General features: G+C 40.8%; 1 protein-coding gene across 2 annotated transcripts in view; it reads left to right on the forward strand.

Annotated features, from left to right (window-relative positions):
- The window catches only part of LY96 (lymphocyte antigen 96), a 29,994-nt gene that overhangs the window by 3,793 nt on the left and 1,956 nt on the right, over nucleotides 1-24,245 (forward strand). The window contains exons 2-3 of one of the 2 annotated variants that reach the window (XM_059042963.2): nucleotides 9,401-9,490; nucleotides 14,093-14,221. In XM_059042963.2, the coding sequence (XP_058898946.1) occupies nucleotides 9,401-9,490; nucleotides 14,093-14,221 (219 nt within the window). The remainder of the gene's footprint in view (nucleotides 1-9,400; nucleotides 9,491-14,092; nucleotides 14,222-24,245) is intronic. The other variant, XM_059042965.2, reaches the window with a different exon arrangement.

Consider the following 24,245-nt stretch of genomic DNA (forward strand, 5'->3'; position numbering starts at 1 on the left):
CCTTCTCTGTGCTGTATCTCCTGCGGCGTTTATTTCTAGAACGCTTCCTATTATTATTTAGCTTTTAATCTTCTAGTAACACGAACTCAATTTGTCTTCTGATTTGATTTTTGAGGAGGGATTTTATCTGTTTTCTCTCCAATGCTGAGAAATTCTGTGGTCCTTTCCTGCTGCCCCACGGATATAGGGACCGTGGAGAGCAGGGGGGATATACAGCTAAGCGAGACCCAGCTTGCTGCCGTGCCCCTCTCCCCTGCCCCTGCCACGTCAACCTTTCCCTGCCTTAGAGAATCCATCCTGGCTGAGATGGAAATGCGTCATTGGTGGGAAACACCGATCCCTCTAGGGATTATTGTCAGGAAGTTGGTGACGACAATTCAGTCCTTTCTGGGAGGATGATTCCCATTTGGCCAAGCTACTGGGCATACGCGGTATACCTGTTTGCTAGGGCTGCCATAAAAAACATCACGGACTGGGCGGCTTAAACAGCAGAAATGTATTTCTCACAGTTCTGGAGCCAGGAAATCCAAGATCAAGGGTCAGTTGGTTTGGTTTTCTTCTGAGGCCTCTCTCCTTGGCTTGCAGATGGCTGTCTTCTTGCCATATCTTCAAATGGCTTTTTCTCTGTATGCACTCACTCCTGGTGACTCCCTGTATGTCCACATCTCCTCTTCTTCTAAGACACCAACGGTATTGGATTAGGGCCTACCCATATGACCTCATTTTAACTTAATCACCTCTTAAAGGCCCTGTCTCCAAAGACAGTTACATTCTGAGGTACAGTTACATTCAACATACGAATTTAAGGAGAACACAGTTCAGCGCATAACATACAGAAATGGCAAGAATTGGCTGTTTTATCCTCCACCTTTGGCAGAAAATGTGGCTGAGTCAGTCCACAGAGCCCTGGACACACACCATCCTGTCACCTGGAGTTGTTAGACTAAGCTCTAACCTTTTTTTGGCTATGGATAGTCCTGAAACTCAAGGAATCAATGGATTATTTAATTAAACCAATATTCACTGAGCATCTGGCATGTGCCTGTTCTAGACACTGAGGGTGTCATCTGGCAGTGAACAACAAGACAAAAGTCACGGCCCTCCTGGAGTTTCGATCAGTGAAATATTCAGCATGTCAAATGGTGGTGACTGCTGTGAGAGAAAAATAAAGCAGGGGAGGGGATAGAGAGTACAGAGATGGGGATGGGGGTTGCATTTTAAATTAGGACAGGCAAGGAAGGCCTTACTGCGCAGGTGACATTTAGCAAGCACAGGAATAGTTGAGGGAGCGAGCCACGCCCACAGCCAGCGGAAGGGCTGGAGGGTAGAGCAAGCACAACGGCCTTGAGGGGGGAACGTGGCTGGTGATGGAGGGACAGCAAGGAGGCCAGTGTGGCTGCGATGGAATGAGTGCGGGGGAAGCAGCAGAGGATGACATAGAAGGGAACGGGCAGAGGGTGAGGGCCATGTAGGTCGGGGAACGGCTTTATCCTTTACTATGAGTAAAGCCTGGTCTGACTCCTGGGTCGATAATAATCTGTAAGGCGGCAAAGGTGGAAGCAGGCAACCTGTTGGGAAGCTGTTGCAATAATCCAGGTGAGCGAAGGAATGGTGACTCGGACCAGAGGGGGGTCAGTGGGGGCGATGAGGAGGGGTCTGGTTCTGGAAGCATTCTGTAGATGGAGCCGACAGGACTTGCTGACTGCTTGCATGTATGGCTGCAGCGTGGTCCTCCCAGCTCAGTGAGTGTGTCTTGGCATCTGGAGTGTCCCCCCAACTCCAAGCAGGCCAGCCTCTTTACTGGCCTTTATTTATACTTCTGTTGATATATATGTGTACTGTTCTCTAACCTGAAATATTCGTGTCCATCTTTCTGTTTCATGGAAACCTCTGAGGTCCATCAAAAGTCCTACCTCCCTTACAGAGCCTTGTCAAGTCAGTTGAATTTAATTCAGTTTAATACGTCTTTAATAGGCATTAGGTTTCATTATTATGCTGAGGAATACTGAGAATGCAAAGGTTATGTTAAGATGTAGCTGGTATCTTCAAGGAACTTCTGGCTTTTGTCTCACTTATGTGTAGTAGGAGGGGTAACTATACGTATCACCAGGATTCATTTGTTTATTCTACAAACTCAACATGGCCACTGGGAAGTCTAAGAGCCATTTGGAGCTAGGACTCTGTCCTAGCTAGAACCCTGTCCACAGGGTTGGCTGCTTTCTGTCCCTCACTTACTGGATACTGTAGTTGAGGTGTCTCTACCCATTGCCACCCCCAACTCCTCCATCCCCACCGTGCACTCAGTCTTCCTCTCATGGCCCTGTTTGATTTCTTTACTGGAGTGTACATTTATCAAGAGCCAGGCCCTTGCCTGTCTTGTTCATTGTTTCTCTATTGCCTAGAGCAATATTTGGTGCTAAGCAGAAGTGAATAAACACACACTTATTATCTACAGTGTGCTATGCGCAAGAGACACGAAAAATGAATGAGACGTGCTTCCTGCCCTCAAGGCTTGTGCTATTTTTATGAAGAAGACTGACATGCAAGCAAATAATTGTAGTAAACATTTTAAATGACCACTGAAGGATGATCAAGTACTGTGAATGATAGTGTGTTTGTGGCTGTCGGGCTGTGGAGGTGTGGAGGAGTCAAGGAAGACTTAACAGCATTGTTGATATTTGAATACATTTTGAAGGCAGACAAGGAGTTTCTAGACCAATGAGGACAGGGCATTCCTGTCAGAAGGAACTGTGTACTTATGTAATGGAAATTCTGTTAAAGAGGTAAAATGAAGTGCTGTGATGCTTCAACTCCAGCTAATGCTTCCTCCCTTGATCTCCAATAGTACTTAATACCAACACTCAGGGTGGCACTGGTTTCATTTCCTGTGCCAACTGCAGTTGCCTGGTCTGTTGGGTTAAGAAGGATTCTGAGGCAGAGCTCAGTGGGAAAAAGTGCTATGATGGATTCGCAATGCTGACATTTGTGGTTGCAGGGGAAACCGGAGGCTCTTGTACTGTGCTTTTGCAGAACCTGGTCACTACTTTCTTTGGTATTTAATAAACCAAATGTAGAATTTTACCATCAACATGGTGACTTTACAGTAATAAAGCTATTTTCTGTTAGTTCCCAAACCTTTGCAAATAAATTAAAAATCACATGCTATGTACTGTTATGTGATCTTTTGATTCTGACATCTAATTTTTTTAATGTATGGTGGTCTTGTCTTCCTAGAAGAATCTTAGGCTTCCTGACATAAAGATTAAGGTTACACTTCTATTCCTCGCCCTCACTCCACCCTACCCCACTCTGCCTTGCTCTGGTGCTGGCTTAACACTGAGCACCCATAGGGGTGTTCTGAACATTTGTCTGATTGCATTGACTTGTCGATGGTTTCATCATAATCAGACCAACTTCAGACATGTGGGAAACTTAACTGAAAATAGAGAATTGCCCTTATGACATACAACACGGCCCTGGTGATTCACTGCTTTTAACTTGTTCCCGGCTCTGCTCCAGAGGCTTGGTTGGCTTGCTCTGAGGGTCTTCTACAAGCTTATCACTGAGAAAGAAGAGACACATTGCACTGTGGTCAATAATGCATGTGAAAGTGCCCACGTTTCAATACCATGTCAACCTTTCATGGTAAGAAAGTTAATAAGTATATTAATTATTCAAACCTTCAAATATATAGGTGAAAAAAAAAGAAAAGAAGGCACCATAAGCCTATCACAGTTAAGAGTTAACCACTATGAACATTCTGATATTTTGGTAAATATTCTTTTAGATATATAATGATATATGTTGAAAACAGTAAAAGTAGAACCATATTATATATACTGTTGGTTAACCAGCATTTTTTAAAACTTGATAGTATACCATAAATGTCTATAACATTAAATATCCTAAAAATTCATGTTAATGACTATGTTAATTCAGTAAATAGATGCACAATATTTATTCAGTCACCTCTGAGTATTTTTTTACTTGAGATGTAATTGATATATAACATTATATTAGTTTCAGGTATACAACATGATTCGATATTTGTATATACTGTGAAGTGATCACCACGCTAAAGCTAGTTAGCATCCATCACCTCACATACTTACAATTTTTTTCTTCTTTTGGTGAAAACTTTTAAGGTCCACTTTCTTAGCAACTTTCAAATATGTAAAACAGTATTATTAAGCATAGTCACCATGCTGTACATTACTTCCCCATTATTTATTTATTTTATAGCTGGAAGTTTGTACCTTTTGACCCACTTCACTCATTTCTCTGATCTTCCATCCCCTACCTCTAGCAGCCTCAGTGTCTGTGAGTTTATTTTTTATCTTTTGAGTGTGTTTGTTTTTTAGATTCCACATATAAGTGAAGTCATGCAGTAGTTATCTTTTTTTTTTTTTTTTGACTGTGCCACACGACTGATAGGATTTTAGTTCCCCAACCCGGGCCCTCAGCAGTGAGAGCTCGGAGTTCTAACCACGGGACCACCAGGTAATCCCCTCTCTTTCTTTGTTTGACTAATTTTACTTAGCACAGTGCCCTCAGGTTTCATCCTTGTTATTGCAAATTGGGCAGGTTTTCCTTTGGTCATAATCCACACAGGAATAAACATCTTTGCATCAAATGTTTGTGGACATCCATGATTCAATGAAATGACTTTTAATATAGCTCATTCTGTGAGACTTTTATTGTAGGCAAACTCAATTCATTGAATGAGATATTAATTTTAAGGGTTGCATTCACGGGCAAATTAAATAAAACTGGTTTAGTCTCTTTCCCCTCCTCCTCAGTGCTTTTATAAGCTCTTCTACATCCTTCTTGAAACTTCTTATTTAGGAAGATTTGTTTATTAACTCATTCATTCATGTATTCAGTCACTTACCATTTACTAGAATTCTAAGTACTTGATGTGTATTTTCTATTTTTAACCAATGGAACATGCAGAGAGGTGAGGAGAGTATAGAAAAGAAGAGCAATGTAGAAAAGAACAGGTTAAAAAGTATGAAAATGGAACAAGTAATTTTATGAAAATATGTTTTGGGGAGTTCACCCCCTTCCCCACAGTTTAAAGTAATTCATTACCTTCAACCTCCACCTTAACAATGTAAGGGCATTAAAATACTAATCTGTTTACATTTTAGGAAGTTTTTTTGGTATTCGTACAGTATTTTAAATTTTATTTTACTGTAGTAAGAACATTTTACATGGGATCTACCCTCTTAAATTTTTGAGTGTACAGTACATCATTGTTGACCACAGGCATGAAATTGTACAGCAGATCTCTACAGCTTATTCACTTGCTTGACTGAAACTCTATGCCCATTAATCAATAACTCCTTATTTCCCTCTCCCCTCAGCCACTGGCAACCACCATCCACTCTTTGATTCTATGAATTTGACTATTTTAGATACGCAGGCTCAGGCAGTATTTGTCCTTATATGACTGGCTTATTTCCTTTAGCATAATGTCCTCCAGGTTCATCCATATTGCAGCATATTGCAAAATTTCCTTTTTTTTAAGACTAAATAGTATTCCGTTGTATGTATATACCACATTTTCTTTATGCATGTATCTGTTGATGGACATTTAGGTTGTTCCCACATCTTGGCTATTGTGAATAGTGCTGCAGTGAATTTAGGAATGCTAATATCTCTTCGAGATCCTGATTTCAATTGTTTTGGTTAAGTACCCAGAAGTGGGATTGCTGGATCATATGGTAGTAATATTATTAATTTTTGAGGAATCTCTGTATTGTTTTTTAGAGCAGTTGTACCATTCTGCATTCCTACCAGCAGTGTGCAAGCATTCCAGTTTCTCCACATCCTTGCCAACTCTTGTCCTTCTTTTCTTTTTTTCATAATAGCCAATCTGACTGGTGTGAGGTGATATCTCATTGTGGGTTTGATTTGCATCTTCCTGATGCTTAGTGACGTTGAGCATTTTTTCATATACCTGTTGGCCATTTGCATGTTTTCTTTGGAGAAGTGTCTATTCAAGTCCTTAGCTCATTTTATTTTATTTTATTTTATTAATTAATTAATTTTTTCACACACACTGTATTTTATTTTTATACGAGATAAACGGACACCAAGCATTGTACATGGATGACCACAACAAAACAACAATGATTGCAATTACCAAACATGAAACACACTCATACTATGTCATAATATTGACATTCAGTCCAGTAATCCTCCACTGTAACAGCTCCTTTACTTTGCAGTGAAAATTGATTTGTATATTTTTTGCCTCTGAGTCCTTGTGGGATTTTTTTTTTTTCAAACAGAAAATCACAAAAATTATAATCATCCTCATCAGTTCACTCAGTCCCATGTAATTAATTTTTTTAACCTTGATCTTTTGATTCATCAGTTTTCTATTAGAGTTCTGAAAATGCTTATTCATTCAGTTCAGCAGTATAGTCAGTTACCAGAAACGTGTACTTGTCAGAGTCTTTTCCATGAATTCCTTGAAGATGAAACCCTTTTATAGGAACATTTTTGCAAAAGCATCAGAGTACACCCAGAACTGTCTGTAAATGACAAAAGACTTAAAAATGACCACGGTTAAAGATTTGATGAAAGTTCATAATAATGCAATTGACAAGGAAATTTAGTTATTTCTGAGATATACATTTTAAAGTAATAACTAGAATTATGACTTATAACATTATACCAGAACATATAAGATTTTTAGAAATTTCATGTAATGTCTGAAACATTTATATTAACATATTTCCATACAAATAACCCAAAGAAAGTTTAGTATTAGTATTTTTTGTTTGTTTGTTTGTTTATACTGCAGGTTCTTATTAGTCATCAATTTTATACACAGCAGTGTATACATGTCAATCCCAGTCACCCAATTCAGCACACCACCATCCCCACCCCACCGTGGTTTTCCCCCCTTGGTGTCCATACGTTTGTTCTCTACATCTGTGTCTCAACTTCTGCCCTGCAGACCGGTTCATCTGTACCATTTTTCTAGGTTCCACATACATGTGTTAATATTCGATATTTGTTTTTCTCTTTCTGACTTACTTCATTCTGTATGACAGTCTCTAGATCCATCCACATCTCAACAAATGCAAGTCCTTAGCTCATTTTAAAATCAGGTTATTAGTTTTATTACAATTGAATTGTTGGAATTCCTTATATATTTTGGAGATTGACACCTTAACAGATACATGGTTTGCAAGTATTTTCTCCCATTCCATAGGCTGCCTTTTCACTCTGTTGATTATTTTCTTTGCAGTACAGAAGTTTTTAGTTTGATATAGTCCCACTTGTTTATTCATGTTTTTGCTGCCTTTGCTTTCCATGTTATATCCATGAAATCATTGTCAAGACCAATGTCATGAAGCTTTTCCCCTCTATTTTCTTCTAGGGTTTTTAGTTTTGAATCTTATGTTTAAGTCTTTAATCCATTTTGAATTGGTTTTCATTTGTGGTATAAGATAAAGGTCCAGTTTCTTTCTTTTGCATGTTTTGCCAGCACCATTTGTTGAAGACATTGTCCTTCCCCCGCTGTGCATTCTTGGCATCCTTGTCAAAGATTAGTTGACAAAATACACACGGATTTACTTCTGGGCTCTCTGTTCAGTTCCATTGGTCTATATGGCTGTCTTTTTGCCACTACCATACTGTTGTGATTACTATATCTTTGCAGTATAGTTTAAAATCAGGAATGTGATGCTTCCTCTTTCTCTAGATCTTCTTGCCTATTTGTCATCTTTTGTGGTTCCATATGAATTTTAGAGTTGTTTTTTCTATTTCTGTAAAAAATGCCATTGAGATTTTGATAGAAGTGTATTGACTCTATAGATTGCTTTGGGTAATATGGACATTTTAATAACATTAATTCTTCCAATCAATGAACATAAGATATTTTACCATTTGTTTGTGTCTTGTTTAATTTCTTTCATCAATGTTTTGTAGTTTTCAGCATACAAGTCTTTCACCTCCTTAGGTAAGTTTAATCCTAGATATTTTATTCTTTTGGTGCTATTGTAAATGGGATTGTTTTCCTATTTCCTTTTTGTATAGTTCATTGTTAGTGTATAGAAATGCAACTTTTTTTTGTATTTTGATTTTGTATCCTGTAACTTTACTGAATTTTTTGATTAGTTCTGACAATTTTTAATGGAGTTTTTAGGGTTTTCTAGATATATGTTATCTGCAAACAGAAAATTTTACTTCTTCTTTTCTGATTTGGATGCCTTTTGTTTATTTTTCTTATCTAATTCATCTGGCTAGGACTTCCAGTACTATGTTGAGAGTGGGTATCCTTGCCTTGCTTCTGATCTTAGAGGAAAAACTTTTAGTTTTTCACTGTTGGGTATGATGTTAACTATGGACTTTTCATATATGGCCTTCATTATGTTGAGGCCATTTCCTCTAAGTCTAGTTTGCTGGGAGTTTTTATCATGAAACGATGTTGAATTTTGTCATCTATTGAGATGGTCATGTGATTTTTATTCTTGGCATAAATGGCCAAGAATAAAATATATGCCATATAATGGCATATCACATTAATTTATTTTTGTGTTTTAGACCATCCTTGCATCCCATGGATAAATGCCTCTTAATCATGGTATATGATCCTCTTAATGTGCTGTTGAATTCAGTTTGCTAATATTTTGTGAGTATTTTTGCATCTAAACTCATCAGGGATATTGGCTTATAGTTTTCTTGTCATGTCTTTGTCTTGCTTTACTATCAGGGTAATGCTAGCCTCATAAAATGAGTTTGGAAGTGTGCCCTCCTCTTCATTTTTTTGGAAGAGTTTGAGAAGGGTTGGTGTTAATTCTGACATAAATGTTTGGTAGAATTCTCCTGTAAAGCCATCTGGTCCTGGACTTTTCTTTGGGAAATTTTTGATTACTGATTCAATCTCCTTACTAATTATAACACTGTTCAGACTTTCTTTCTTTAGTCCTCTGGGGATCTCCTTGGAAAATTTGGGGCTCTGAACACATGAACCAATCTCTTCGATCTGAGTGAAATAGAGGGGTAGGTTATCTCTTCCTAATTATGCTATGCCAGGAGCAGTGTCTCTTGTGAGAGGTGTCCCGAACCTCAGTACTGAATTGGTGAGTCTGGTTTTACATTCTCCTGGATGCAGGAAACTTTCGGTTGGTTTCTGATTTCTCACAAAGGGAAATTGTCCATAAATTGTTACTGAACTGGTGTGTTTGTCAAGGGAAGGAGGACTTTTTACTCTACCATCTGGCTGACTTCACTCCTCTGGGGAGGGAGATATTTTTAACTACCCTCAGCTTTTCTCATTATAAAATTTTAATGCTAAAAGTAGTTTTGGGGGGCTGATATTCAGAATACTTATTGTAAATGATTTATAGTAATTTACTGACATTTTCTTTATTCCATTTAGATAACTTGAAATTCCCTATTTCAGTAAATGCCGAGCCCTGTATAACATTGAAGGGAGGCCGTGGAAATCTGTATCTTTACTACATTCCAAGTAAGTCCAAAGTTTTGTTTTTGTAGATCAATTAAAAGGGTTCCAGAAATATCAATGAAAAATGATGGTGTTCTAAATGTATGTGTATTAGTTTTCTCTTGCTGTGTAACAAATTATCACAATCTTAATGGCTTAAAACAGGACATATTCTTTATCTCATAGTCTTTGTATGTCAATAGTCTGGGCATGGCTTACCTGTGTCACCTTCAGGAGGTCTCCCACAAGGCTGCAATTAAGGTGTTGGCCAGGGTTTCTTCTGAAGGCTCAACCTCAACTAGGGAATGACCCAATTCTAAGCTTACGTGGTCGTTGACAGTGTTCAGTTTCTGTCTGACTGTTGGCCAGCCCTCAGCTCCTTGTCATGTGGGCCTTTTCATCATGGCTTCTTGTTTCATTGAAGTTAGCAAGGGGGACAGTTAACTAACAAGATAGAAGTCACAGTCTTATGTAGCCTAATGATGAAAGTGCCACCCTATCACCTTTGCTGTATTCTGTTTGTTAGAAGCAAGTCACTAGGCTAGCTCATACTCATGAGGAGGGATTACATAATGGCATGGTAAAAATTGAAATAATTTGAAACTTCTAACCATCTACTAGATATATCCATTATCAATCATTAGATATTCAGCTGATAAGTAAACTTGGGTTTCCATGAGTCAAAGATTTGTGTATGAGCAAGCCAGGACTTTTTTTTCCTAAAGGTGACCTTTCTAGAAAACAATATGATGATGATGATTATATGAAAAAAGGCAATGATTTTTGTTTTGTTTTGTGTTATTTCTTCTTTTCCCTCTCTATGATTTTACTTGCCATCATCTCATAAAAGTTAATTGGGTGATGGTGATAGCATTGGGCTGGATCTGAGTGTTTGTGAAAACACACAAAACTTTCATCGTCTCCTATCGGTCAGCTGTTACCTGTAAGGATGAAATTCAGTTGTAATCATCATCATTATCATTATTGTTTTCATTATCACTATTATCATTTACATCCTAGTTTATATTTGGAGCTTATACTTTAAAATGTGCTTTTACATAAATAAGCTAAGAAACATATCCCCCTGATTTTAGTTCTCCAGCTTACAGGAAAAAAGGTAGTTGAGAATCTAGAAATGATAGACAATAAACTTATGCCTTAATTTCCCTGAAAACCTGTATCTTGACACTTTGTTTCTGCATTCATTTATTCATTAAAAAATACTTAGTAAATGTATAGTTTATTTCAAGTATTATGCTAGGTGCTGTGAATTCATTGATAAATAAGACATTCTCTTGACCTTCAAGAATCTCTCAGTGCAATAGGAGAGACAGATGTGTAGATAATATAGTATGATAAGTGAAATCTTAACAATAATTCTTAGTGGTAGCACAGAGGAAAGAACAACGAGCTACTTGCTCCACTTTCTTGGCCAAGGGTGAAATAAATAATCTAAACTTTTTTTTTTTTTTTTACTGAAGTATAGTTGATTTACAATACTATATTAATTTCAGGTGTACAACATAAGTGTTTTAGTACTTTTACGGATTATACTCCATTTAAAGTTATTACAAAATAATGGCTATATTTCCCTGTTCTGTATGATATATCCTTGTTGCTTATTTTATACATAGTAGTTTATATCTCTTAATCCCCTAAAATAATCCAAATTTTTGCCCAGCGAAGGCTCTACAAGTTCTTCGTCTTTTCTCAGGTTTTGTTTTCTGGGCTATGTGGTATGCTTTACCTCTAGGTGTTTGCAAAAGTGATTATTTACATAATGAATGACCTCATTTTCAAGTGAGCCCCTTCCCCTTAACACACAGGAAGCAGGCCTTCCAGACCCAAGTAATAATAATACAACACAGTTTCACTTAGGGTTCTCTGAAAAGCGGATACCAAGAAGGAATTAGACATACAAAGGAGTTTTGGGGGGGAAATGTTTGTGAACAATAAAGGAAAGAGGAAGCTAGAGCAGGCAAGGAGAGGATGCAGAGAGAAGGAAGGAAGAATTTGGTAGGATGGTCGTCAGACCAAAATGCATCCCTGAGACATCCTCAGCCAGGTCAGTGGGGAGACTTAGAGCAAAGATTGCCTGTCACACGTGTCCCATAATAGGCAGGAGTAGGCTGGCTCTAGTGTCCTTGTTATGCTCTGTCATTACAGCAACAGACCGTTGGAGTCTGGCCTCAGGATGAGTGCTAAGATATATCTGAAAGTGCAGTAGCTGGTGGCTGTCTGCCCACTGCTCTCCTCCCCACAGATTCTTTGGAAGGGAGTTTTAAGCAGCACACCTCCATGGCCACCACAAATACCCTAATCACTTACTAAATATGACATTTATATCACATGATATTAATTCAGTGATGAACGAATTATTCAGTCATTTATTTTAATAATGCTTTGCAGTTATGACCTGAGTTTCCCTAGAATATACTAGAACATCTGTATAAAATGTGGGCCACATTCATAGAAATCAACCTTATTTTTGTGGCCCTATCTCTACTTAAATTCAGTAAGAGCTGTAAGAGCAATCTTGTACCAAAAATAGGTTGAGAATGGAAATGATTTGAGACTTCATAGCCTTGCTAATAAATTATATATCACTATTAACTAATTGACATATACAGCTGGATCGTAAGCCTTCCTCAAAGTTATTTCCAGGAGTTCCCAAAGTTGTGTTAGGTGAGCTCAAAAACAGTCTTCTTTGCTAAACCCCCGAGAGCCACCATGTTTCTTGTCTCTCCCTCCAACACCCACATTGATATCTCTGGCCTGCTGAGCCACGCAAGTGGTACCTCACTTCAACCACTGTTCACATGCCTAACATGACCACAGTGATATCTAAGGGCAAGAAGCTTCTCAAGATGTAAAGGGTTGAGATGTCAAAGCAGCACTTCCTTTCTTGGAATCATTGAAGACTGGAATCATAGTGTGTTCCACACAGAAATGGAAGAAGATTCTTTGTTCTGCATTATCACTGGATGCCACGCTACCATGTGCTTGTATCTCAAGGCATCCCTTGTGAAAACAGCTCTTCAACTTCTATACACATCCCTGCTTTGAGAAAGGTTCAGGTCTATGTCCATGGCGTGGGCCACGGGGCCACTGTTTGAAACAGACTGTATATCGTTCTTCTTCTCTACACTTTACCCTGAAAGTAGAGACAAGTAAGGAAGTTTGGTGGTACTTTAGGCTCAGAGTAACGAGAGCCTGCATTAAGATAGTGGTAATGGGAATAAAAGGGATGCTAGTAGGATTGACCGGGATTAGGAATTCTAGTGCTGATTTGGTGATGAAGATAAGGAAATCAATTTTGGATCTTTTGGGCGTGGTAATAAGTGACATTTGAGTAGAGATACTGAATTCACACAGGGGACAGATGCTTAAAAGAAAAGTTGAGACTAAAGATGATGATTTGGGAGTCCTTACCCTATGTGGTATTTAAAGCTGGGGAGAGTGTGCAGTGTGAAAATTGAGAAGCACTGAGAATCCTAAGAAAGATGAGTCAGTGAGCTAGTCTGGGGAGAGGAGTCAGAACGGTTGGAGGACAAGAAGAAGAGAGTGGTAGCACCAACACTAAAGGAAGGACAGGGTTTTGAGGAAGGAGCTGGAAGTTCTGTTCTGAATAGCCAAGTTCAAGGTAAAGATGGAAAAAAATTTTTTAAATTTTTATTATGGCTACAGTGAATCATGGTGACCTTATTAGGAAAATACTTTCCATGAGGTAGTGGTTACAATAATTGTTTGCATTATTAAAAAAGATTGTGCATCTTGTCCAGTTGGGCCAACTGAGTAACTTAGAAGAGTTGAGCAAAATGCATTTCTTCCTGGAATTTTCCATCTTCATTGGTAATAAAGAGATCCTGAGGAAATAATAAATAACTCATCTACTTAATTTTTAATCAAAAGGTTCAATTTTGTTCTCCAAGAAATCTTTCATCAAAACAACCTTCCTGGGCTTCCCTGGTGGCGCAGTGGTTGAGAATCTGCCTGCCAATGCAGGGGACACGGGTTCGAGCCCTGGTCTGGGAAGGTCCCTCATGCCGCGGAGCAACTAGGCCCATGAGCCACAACTACTGAGCCTGTGCGTCTGGTGCCTGTGCTCCGCAACAAGAGAGGCCACGACAGTGAAAGGCCCGTGCACCGCGATGAAGAGAGGCCCCCGCTTGCCACAACTAGAGAAAGCCCTCGCACAGAAACGAAGACCCAACACAGCCAAAAATAAATAAATAAATTTATTTATTTTTTAAAAAAACAACTTCCTTTCCCTTCTCTCTCTTTTGAATTTCCTAGTGGAACTATGACTACACCTGGAAATTTTTTATTTTCATTTGATAGTTTTCTCAAAAATATAGGTTATTCTGTTTTTAGGCATAGCCCACATAATTCTCACTGTGGAACATTCTATTTGATTACAATCAACTAGTGGCCCTCTCAGAACTTCAGTTTTCTCATCTACAAAACAGGATAATAATATCCACATTATAGGTAGTTGTCATAATTAAATGAAATAATGTAGGAAAAGCACAGGGCATATTTTAAGTATACAGTAAATGTTGGTTATTAAATATTTATTAAAAAATACCTTATTTGAGGGGCTAATGAAATTTTTTTCTTTTTAAGGAAGAGACATAAAAAGCTTATATTTCAATATCTATGTATCTTTTAAGTCCGTGAATTTCCCAGTGCGCAAAGAAGTTATTTGCCAAGGATCTGATGATTATTATTCTTTTTGCAGAGCTCTGAAGGGAGGTAAGCATTCAATTCGTATTACCCTCAGAATAAAGTATAATACCTTATGAGAACGCTATGAAAATTAAATACATTAAAAATGTGAAGCTCCTTTTCTGATAATAATAATAATAATAATAATCCAGGTTACTGGATTATTATTAAGATTACACTTATTTGGTGTGTTTGAAGGGATATTAAAATTTTTACCTTGTTCAGATTAATACTGTATATTTACTCTTGGTTATGGTTCTCTGTTTCTAAACATTACATTTATTATTTTTCATAAAAACACAATAGATTTTTCTATGCAGTTACATTCGTTCCCTCAGTGTCTTTTCTCCCCTTTTTTTCCACCCTGGAATTATTCACAGGATCATAAAATTTCAAACTTTAGGAACTTAAAGGTCACTTATTGTAAACCCATGAATTTTTCCTTAATAATTTTTAAACTAGTATTTTAAATAGTTAAAAAAATTCTATATATCATATTGCCACATTAACAAAAATCAGAAAATGAAAACAATCAAAAAGTCACAGAATCATATTTCTAAGAACATTTTGGAGTATTTTGTTCTCATTTTTAAATTCATGCATATTGTTACGCAGTTTTAAGTGTACTGTACTATAATTATTTTCTTTTTAAAAATTAATTTATTTTATTATTTGACCAGATAATCCATGTGGTTTAAAAATCAGAGTATAAATGTTACAAATGAAACATCTCCCTTAGTGGGTATGCCCTGGTTTACTTAACTATTTTCCTATTAGACATTTAGTTTTCTTCTGATATTCTTACTATTATAAATAATATTATAATGCATATGTAAATACTCTCATATTTTAGATTTGAATATTCTCAAGTTTGGAAGAAGGAGTTAACACATAACTCCAAGGGAGATTCCTGAGCTTAAATGGTTTGAATCTAAGTGGTTTTGTTTACATAAGGCCGAATTGCTTTTCTGAAAGATTGTATCAGTTTATACATTGTACCACCCGCAATGTATACGTATAGTAGTTTAATCTCTGTCTTGTTAACATCGGGCATTATCATTTTATTTAAAAAAATTTTTATTGGGGTATAATTGCTTTACAATGCTGTGTTAGTTTCTGCTTTATAATAAAGTGAATCAGCTATACATATACATATATCCCCATAGCCCCTCCCTCTTGCATCTCCCTCCCTCCCACCCTCACTATCCCATCCCTCTAGGTGGTCACAAAGCACCAAGCTGATCTCCCTGTGCTATGCGGCTGCTTCCCACTAGCTAGCTATTTTACATTTGGTAGTGTATATATGTCCATGCCACTCTCTCACTTTGTCCCAGCTTACCCTTCCCCCTCCCCGTGTCCTCAAGTCCATTCTCTACGTCTTCAGAACCATTTTTTTTTAGATTCCATATATATGTGTTAGCATATGGTATTTGTTTTTCTCTTTCTGACTTACTTCACTCTGTATGACAGACTCTAGGTCCATCCACCTCACTACAAATAACTCAATTTCGTTTCTTTTTATGACTAATATTCCCTTGTATATATGTGCCACATCTTCTTTATCCATTCATCTGCTGATGGACATTTAGGTTGCTTCCATGTCCTGGCTATTGTAAGTAGAGCTGCAATGAACATTGTGGTACATGACTTTCTGAATTATGGTTTTCTCAGGGTATAGGGCATTATCATTTTAAAAAAGAAGTTTTTAAAAAACTTTATTAGGTTAAAAAGATTAAGCCTAATTGTTTTTTTGTTTTTTTTAAAATAAGTTTATTTATTTTGGGGTGTGTTGGGTCTTTGTTTCTGTGCGAGGGCTTTCTCTAGTTGCGGCAAGTGGGGGCCATTCTTCATCGGCGGTGCGCGGGCCTCTCACAATCGCGGCCTCTCTTGTTGCAGAGCACAGGCTCCAGATGCGCAGGCTCAGTAGTTGTGGTTTACGGGCCTAGCTGCTCCACGGCATGTGGGATCCTCCCAGACCAGGGCTCGAACCCGTGTCCCCTGCATTGGCAGGCAGATTCTCAACCACTGCGCCACCAGGGAAGCCCCCAAGCCTAATTGCTTTTTATTAACATTTTAAAAATTACTATTGCAGCTGAATGTTTTCCCCTCTAATTATTTACCATTAACCAGTGCCTTCTCCTGTTTAAAAAAAGATTTCAGGTAGTTTACATGCACATGTTAATTTGAGCAACATAACATAAATTAGATGGGACAAAAATGGAAAATAAGGGTAGAGAATTAATGGAATGAGAGTAATATAAAAATTCTTAACAGAAAGTCTTCTACTTGCTTTGACAGGGACATCAATTGGGTTATACATTTTTTAGCAGTCAAAAAAAAAAAAAATGTTTCTGGGAGTTCCCTGGCGGTCCAGTGGTTGGAACTCTGTGCTTCCACTGCCGAGGGCCCACATTCGATCCCTGCTTGGGGAACTAAGATCCCACAAACTGTGCAGTGTGGCAAAAAAAAAAGTAAACCGATCTGCTTGCTATGCAAATGAAGCTTCAAGATATGTCTCCCAGCCATCCAACTCTCCTCATCTCTAACTTGTCTGCCACCCCCAAGCCACATACACATTGTGGAGCTGGCATTGCTTATGAGTCTGGGCTCAGAGCCATAAACACCTGAGTCTGTGTCCCAGCTTTTCTACCTGTCAGCAATGTGACCTTGGGTGTTACTTAACCTCTATCAACCTCGTTTTCCTCATCTGGGAAATGGGGACAGTGAAACCTATTTTACGTGGTTTTAAGGATTAAATTAGAGAATGTGTGTTAAAAAGCTCAGTACAGTGCTCAGCGTGAGAATTCAAGAATTATGGTGATTAAATATTCATATGCATAATAGGATGCTTCTTTTGTTCCTGACTTTATAGTCCTGTCATTTTTTTAAATGAATTTATTCATTTTATTTATTTATTTTTGGCTGCATTGGGTCTTTGTTGCTGTGCGCAGGCCTTCTCTAGTTGTGGAGAGCAGGGGCCACTCTCCCTTGCGTGGGCTTCTCATTGCCGTGGCTTCTCCCGCTGCGGAGCATAGGCTCCAGGCGTGCAGGCTTCAGTAGTTGTGGCACGCAGGTCCACTAGTTGTGGCACATGGGCTTAGTTGCTCCGTGGCATGTGGGATCTTCCTGGACCAGGGCTCGAACCCGTGTCTCCTACATTGGCAGGCGGATTCTTAACCACTGTGCCACCAGGGAAACCCAGTCCTATCATTTTTATGAGTGAGGAAACTGATGTCTGCAGTGGTTCAGTAACGTGCCCTTGGTCATTTGGAGATCTGGTAATGGAGTAGCCTCCTAACTCTTAAGAACTACTCTTCCACTGGCCATGCTTTCTTCCCCTTTGAAAGAAATCCTTGGGACTTCCCTGGTGGTCCAGTGGTTAGGACTCCACACTTCTACTGCAGGGGGCATGGGTTTGATCCCTGGGCAGGGAACTAAGATCCCACAAGCCTGCACTGTGGCCTAAAAAAAAAAAGAAACCGGGCTTCCCTGGTGGCGCAGTGGTTGAGAATCCGCCTGCCGATGCAGGAGACACGGGTTCGTGCCCTGGTCCGGGAAGATCCCACATACCGCGGAGCAACTAAGCCCGTGAGCCATGGCCGCTGAGCCTGTGCGTCCGGAGCCTGTGCTCCGCAACGGGAGAGGCCACAACAGTGAGAGGCCCGCATACCGCAAAAAAAAAAAAAAAAAAGAAAAAAAAAAGAAACCAAAACAACAACAACAAAAAAGCGAAAGAAATCCTCTTGGTAGATTACTGTTGTTTAAAAAGTGTCCATTTCTCTCATACAACAGCTTTACAATTATTTCACTTAATCTCTGTGGGATTATGGTGACATTTATGTGAATTTTCAAAGTTTCACTTTCTTGAGATCAAAGATGTATCAGACTCAACCCAGCCTGCCTGCTTCTTTCCACCTCCCCTCCCTGCCTTCCACAAACATCTGTTGAACCTAATTTGAGCGAGTCATGATTTAGGTTGTAGTGATCCAAAGTTGAGTGATAGGTTCTCCCTCTTCAGAAGGTCACTCTGTTCTGGGAAAAATAGTCATGGGAACAAATGTTACAAGGAAATGTCATAAATGCTAATAGATTATATGCTCTTAGTCTTAACTGCATAGTTACTAACTTACTGTGACAGGAGAACTCAGATAAGGCTTCAAGAGAGTCTTTTATTAGAATCTTGAGTCTGAGAACATCAGAGAGTGAGGAAAAAGGACATTCCCTGAGAGGAAACAGTATATGCAACCATATCTAGCCACGAAGGAATATGTTTTATTTGAGGAGTAGCTTTTTTGTAGCTGGAGCAGAATGTGTTTGTGGGGAATTGCTGGAGGTGAGCCTAGAAAAGGGGGAAGGAGCCAACATGTAAGTCATGCATAAAATATTGGCCTGCATCTTGTTGTTAGTGGGTGGGGATGACCCACTGAGATTTCCATTTTTGCGGATAAGTAGGGTCCTTATGGAAGTGTTACCGACGAGGGTTCTTAGCCTTCCCTGATCGATAGAAATTGATAAGAGGGACTTCCCTGGTGGTGCAGTGGTTAAGAATCTGCCTGCCGATGCAGGGGACACGGGTTCGAGCGCTGGTCCGGGAAGATCCCACATGCCCGGAGCAACTAAGCCCGTGCACCGCCACTACTGAGCCTGCGCTCTAGAGCCCACGTGCCACAGCTGCTGAAGCCCGCACGCCTAGAGCCTGTGCTCCGCAAGGGAAGCCACCGCAGTGAGAAGCCTGCGCACCGCAACAATGAGTAGCCCCCCGCTCGTAACAGATTCCCTTGCTCGCTCCCTTCCCGAGGAGGGCGAGCTGGTTCCTTATAAGGGGTGAGGGTAGGGGTGTGTCCAGGGTCGTCCGGAGGCGTGGCTCACGTGGTCTGCCCACCCCTTAGGTGGTGTTGTGTGCAGGGGGCATGCGCAGTACCCTGCTTTTGCTCCCGACACCGAGCTTTTGCTTCCGGCTCTTCACAAGTGGCAGTTGGGTTTTTTTGGCCTTTTTGTATCTTGTTGTCCATGATTCGTCCCAACTGGGCCTGCATGCAGTTATTTTTCCTCCCTTACACTTTCTCTATGCTTTGTTGCTGGAGGAGACGTTAGTCCAGGTGCAAGCACTGCAGCAAAGGCTCCCAGGTCCCAGCCTGTCTCAAAGGGAGGTGGGGTTGGCTGAGGCAAGAAACTTGGATGGAAGGAAACACAGCTGGGAGGCTGTGTGAGGGACCATGAGGGCGACCCTGGGAGTAAAGAGGAGGAGACGAAAGAGAGCGCACGTATTGAGGAACAGGACAGGCGGGAAGTGCTGACTGATATCGTGTGGCAGGCAAACATTAGATAAATCAAGAACTGCTCCAGGGCTGTTGACTGGATGGACGGAAGTGCCATTATCAGAACTGATGTGTGCAAAAGGAAGATGCAGATTTTTAAAGAGAAGGATAACGAGTTCTGGTTTGGCGCGTTGGGCTCAAGGTCATTTGGGAACATTCAAATAAACATGTCCATCTGGCAGCCGAATATATGGGCTTAGAGCTCAGGACATTCTGATTTAAGAAGCATTGATGCTGTCAACCGTCCCTTGAAACTCTGGGAATCAAATGAGTAAGGAGCATACTTACCAACTTTTAAAATAACTTTCCTTTTTGTTGTTGTTACAAAGGTCATACATTTTTAGGATATGATATTTAGAAAATATGTGCAAGTGAACATAAAATAAAAATTACACATAATCATTCCACTTCTTTTATTTTTAAAAAATATTTATTTTATTTATTTATTTATTTCGGCTGCTCTGGGTCTTAGCTGCAGCACATAGGATCTTCATTGCGGCATATGGACTCCTTAGCTGCGGCATGCATGTGGGATCTAGTTCCCTGACCAGGGATAGAACCTGGGCCCCCTGAATTGGGAGCACAGCGTCTTACCCACTGGACCACAAGGGAAGTCCCTCCACTTCTTATACACACACACCCCCACACACACCCCTTCATTTCTTTCCAAAACACATTTATGAATAAATAAATAGATATTTCAAAGGTGTTTTAAACTTAATAATTCTGTTAGCCCTATTTTCAGGATTTTGCAAGAGTTGCTGTAACAAGGTACCACAAACTGGGTGGCTTAGAACAACAGAGATTTATCATCTAACAGTTCTGTAAGCTAGAAGTCTGAGATCAAGGTGCTGGTAGGGCTGTGCTCCCTCTGAAGGCTCTCGGGAAGGATCTGCTCCAGGCCTCTCTCCTAGGATCTGGCGGCCCCAGGAGACTCTTGCTGTAGATGACCATCTTCTTCCTGTGCCTTCATGGGGTCTTCCCTCTATGCATGTCAGTCTGCATGTCCAAATTTCCCCTTTTCATAAGGACACAGTCATATTCAATTAGGGCCCACCTTAATTACTTCATCTTAATTTGACTGTCTGCAAATATCCTATCTTCAAATAAGGCCATATTCACAGGTACTGGGGGTTAGGAGTTAAATATATCTTGTGGGGGGACACTGTGCAAGCCCCTAATACCATCTGAGGCCTGGGTGCTGCATCCTGCATAGTTGCCAGGAGACCTGGACTGGACCACCAGTGAGCTGCATGGACCCCTTTTGGGAAGAGCAGAGAAGGGCCTAAGCTGAGGTTCTGTCTTCCTTTTCTCTGACTCTGCCTTGGTTCTGTCTTGGCTCCTTCAAGAGGATTCAAGCTAACTTCCCATAAGAGGAGAGTGGGAGATATGTCTTTCTTGGAAAGAAAGACAAAACAGTTGAAAAAGGGGGCTACTCCACAGAAGAGGTTAGAGCTCCTTCCCACGTGACCTGGTAAACATTTGGGTAGTTTCCCCAGATAGAAATTTGGGAATTACTTTTTTGGGGGGGGCTACACAGTGTGGCATTCGGGATCTTAGTTCCCTGACCAGGGATTGAACCCGTGCCCCCTGCCGTGGAAGCTCCGAGTCTTAACCACTGGACCACCAGGGAAGTCCCTTGGAAGTTATTCTTGATTTCTTCCTCAAACTCAAGTCCCATCCATCTCCCTCCCTCCTACAAAGCTGACAGGGTTTGCTTCACAATCAGGGCCCCATACTCAGAAGGGCTTCTCATTTGGGGTGTACTATTCTGGGATCACAGTCTTGGGATGCTTAGTCATTTTATCTTTGAGCGTGTGTTTTCTACACAAAGTGTGATGGGATGGTGGTGTATGTGCCCACCTCCCCTGGACAGGTTCTTGGCTTCCTGCTACTCACTGCCTGCTGGCGCCCTGGGCCCTGCCTGGCATCTCCCCTCTCATCCCATCCAGTGACACCTGCCACCCTGCGCCCCTGGTGGAGGCCTAGAGCAGGGAGGGTCAGGGTCAGGCATGGTATCCTGCAGTGTCTGGGCTGGGGTATGGCAGTGGCCGCCCCACCTGGGCTGGCAGCACCGTGGCACTGTTTAGTGGGTGACTAGGTAGGGGCCAGACGGTCTCCCCCGCGGCAGGTAGCTCGTGGAGGTATTGCACAGAGGTTGCAAAACCTTTGAGGGTCACTTGTGGATCTGCAGACCTGTGGTAAGGAAAGATGCCCGATTTGGCTTCCTTGCCCCGCCCTGGGGTATGAGGCATCTGGCAGCATGTGGGAGGGCGACCCTGTCAGGCAGCTGTCAGGCCCAGGCATTGCACAGGTGTCCCCCCGCTTCCCACCCCCAGGTCATTGTGGAGCAGCCCCTGGGTGCCTGTGAGCTTCTACACTTACCTTGCGCCCTGTGCCAGGGAACATTCCCTCCGATTCTTTCATGCCTGGGGGACCTTCTCTTCCTCCTTCCAGACTTCCTGAGCCTGGCTTAGGTCACTTTCTCCTGACCAGCTTCAGGCATCTTCTGGGGATGAGCCACGAAATAGAAATTGTGAAACTTCAGTGATTCTGCCTCAGAGTTAAATGCTCTGATATTTGTGTTTACAGTCGGCATTGTACAATATAAAGAGGAATGGTAAAATTCATGCTAATGAGTAAAATTTTTGTTTTATTTTGAATACATTAAATAGCAAACAAAAAATATGGCAGTGACTGTAGTTAGCTCTGCTGTGTGGCATATCTGTAAGTTGCTAAGAGAGTAGATACTAAAAACTCTTATCACAAGGAAAAAAACCATTTTTTTCTTTCTTTCTTTTTCTTTTTTTTTCTGGTTTTATGAGGTGATGGATTACCGTGATAATCATTTTGCAGTGTATGTAGGTCAAGTTATTATGCTGTACACCTTAAATTTCTGTGCTATATGTCAATTATATCTCAATAAAATTGAAAGAAAAAAATTTTTAAACTCATGGCAAGTCTAGAGAGTGGGAGAGAGAGACTATGGAAGAAAGGAAAAAACTTTATATTTTAGTACCTTTACCTTTAATGGATGTTTCCCCTGCTTTCTGAATAAGTGCCCTCCCATTTTCATTTTGTGCTTAGCCTTGCAAATTATGTAGCTGATCTCGGAGCCAGGTTTGCAGGGACCAGGTAGTACCAAGAGCTGGGAATTCAGAAGTGACCAAAGCAAAGCCCCTGTCCTCATGGAGCTTGTAGGCCAGTGGAGGAAACAAGATGGTAACTAGGTCAGGAAAGAAGATAAAGATGAAAGTGAAATAAGATTCAGTTTATGATAAGTGCTCTCAAGGAAAGCAGCAGGATGACGAGACAGAGCATGATGAGGGAGGTTACCTGAGATGGAGGTCACAGGAGGCATTTACCTCCTCTTCTCTTCACCACTGTCACTGCCTCCTGGGCTCTCACGGGTCTCCCTGACTTTCAGTGCTCCCCTTAAATCCAGCTACTATACAGTCGTGTGACTCATCTCTCTAAATAAACTCTGACCATTTCACATCCTTGGATGTTTCCCTATCACCTCCATTCTCTTAGTGTGGAACCTGAGCGCATCCACGCTTACTTCTTCAGGTTTACTTCTTAGCACTCGTGCTGCTTCTTTGCTTTCATAACACTGAGCCCCTTGCAGGCACACGTGTAAGCTATACTGATTTTCACCTTCCTGCCTTTGCTCCTCTTTTTCCAGCTACCTGGAATGTACCCCCTGCCTTCCTTCCCATCTTTTTATGTGGTTTTGTTTTTTGGTTTTTTTTGCGGTACACGGGCCTCTCACTGTTGTGGCCTCTCCCGTTGCGGAGCACAGGCTCCGGACGCGCAGGCTCAGCGGCCATGGCTCACGGGCCCAGCTGCTCCGCGGCACGTGGGATCCTCCCGGACCAAGGCACGAACCCGTGTCCCCTGCATCAGCAGGCGGATTCTCAACCACTGCGCCACCGGGGAAGCCCCTTCCCATCTTTTATGATGGTCCTACTGTCACAATAACAATAATATTAACATCAGCTATAATATTCATGACATTATCATTATTATTTGCAAGATGCCATGGGAGGGGTGTCTAGAAAGGAGTAACATTTAATGTTATAATAAATGCCATTTGAATGTTAATAACTTTTAATGAGTGCTATGTTCCAGGCCTTGTTCTGAGCACTTACATGTATTAACTTATATAGCCCTTGTAGACAGAGAATGTCACCTGCCATATCAATAAACAAAGAATGTTGTGCCCATCAAGGCTTCAGCCATTGCACCCGCCCCCTCCCTTCCCTCCCTTTCCCCCCCATGGTAGACTCTGAGGGGTTTCAGAATGGAGAACACAGGATACCGGCCCTAGATAGTTAAGGTGCACATCAAAGGAATGATTCTTCCCATACATGGAAAAGTGCTAAATTCATGAACTTGAGAGGTCTGGTTGTTCTTTAATTAACAGTAATCTTTTGATGTTCCGACTACCTCAGTTTTTCTGGGAAAAACTTCTATATATTCTGGCTCCTCGCTTACCTCTTTGGAGCAGTGCCTCAGAACTATCTGAGAGACTGTCTCCCAGGCTTAAGTCCTCAGTACGTCCACAGAATAAAATATAATTTTCAACTGTAGGCTGTGCATATTTTTCAGTTGACACCCTCATAATAATCCTATGAGGTAGGTGTTATTATCCACTGTCATTTCACCGAGGCACAGAGAAGTTAAGTGACTTGCCCAAGGTCACACACTGAGTAAGTAGAGGAGCTGGGATT

The sequence above is a fragment of the Kogia breviceps genome, chromosome 17, assembly GCF_026419965.1.
Source record: "Kogia breviceps isolate mKogBre1 chromosome 17, mKogBre1 haplotype 1, whole genome shotgun sequence".
Taxonomy (NCBI): Eukaryota; Metazoa; Chordata; class Mammalia; order Artiodactyla; family Physeteridae; genus Kogia; species Kogia breviceps.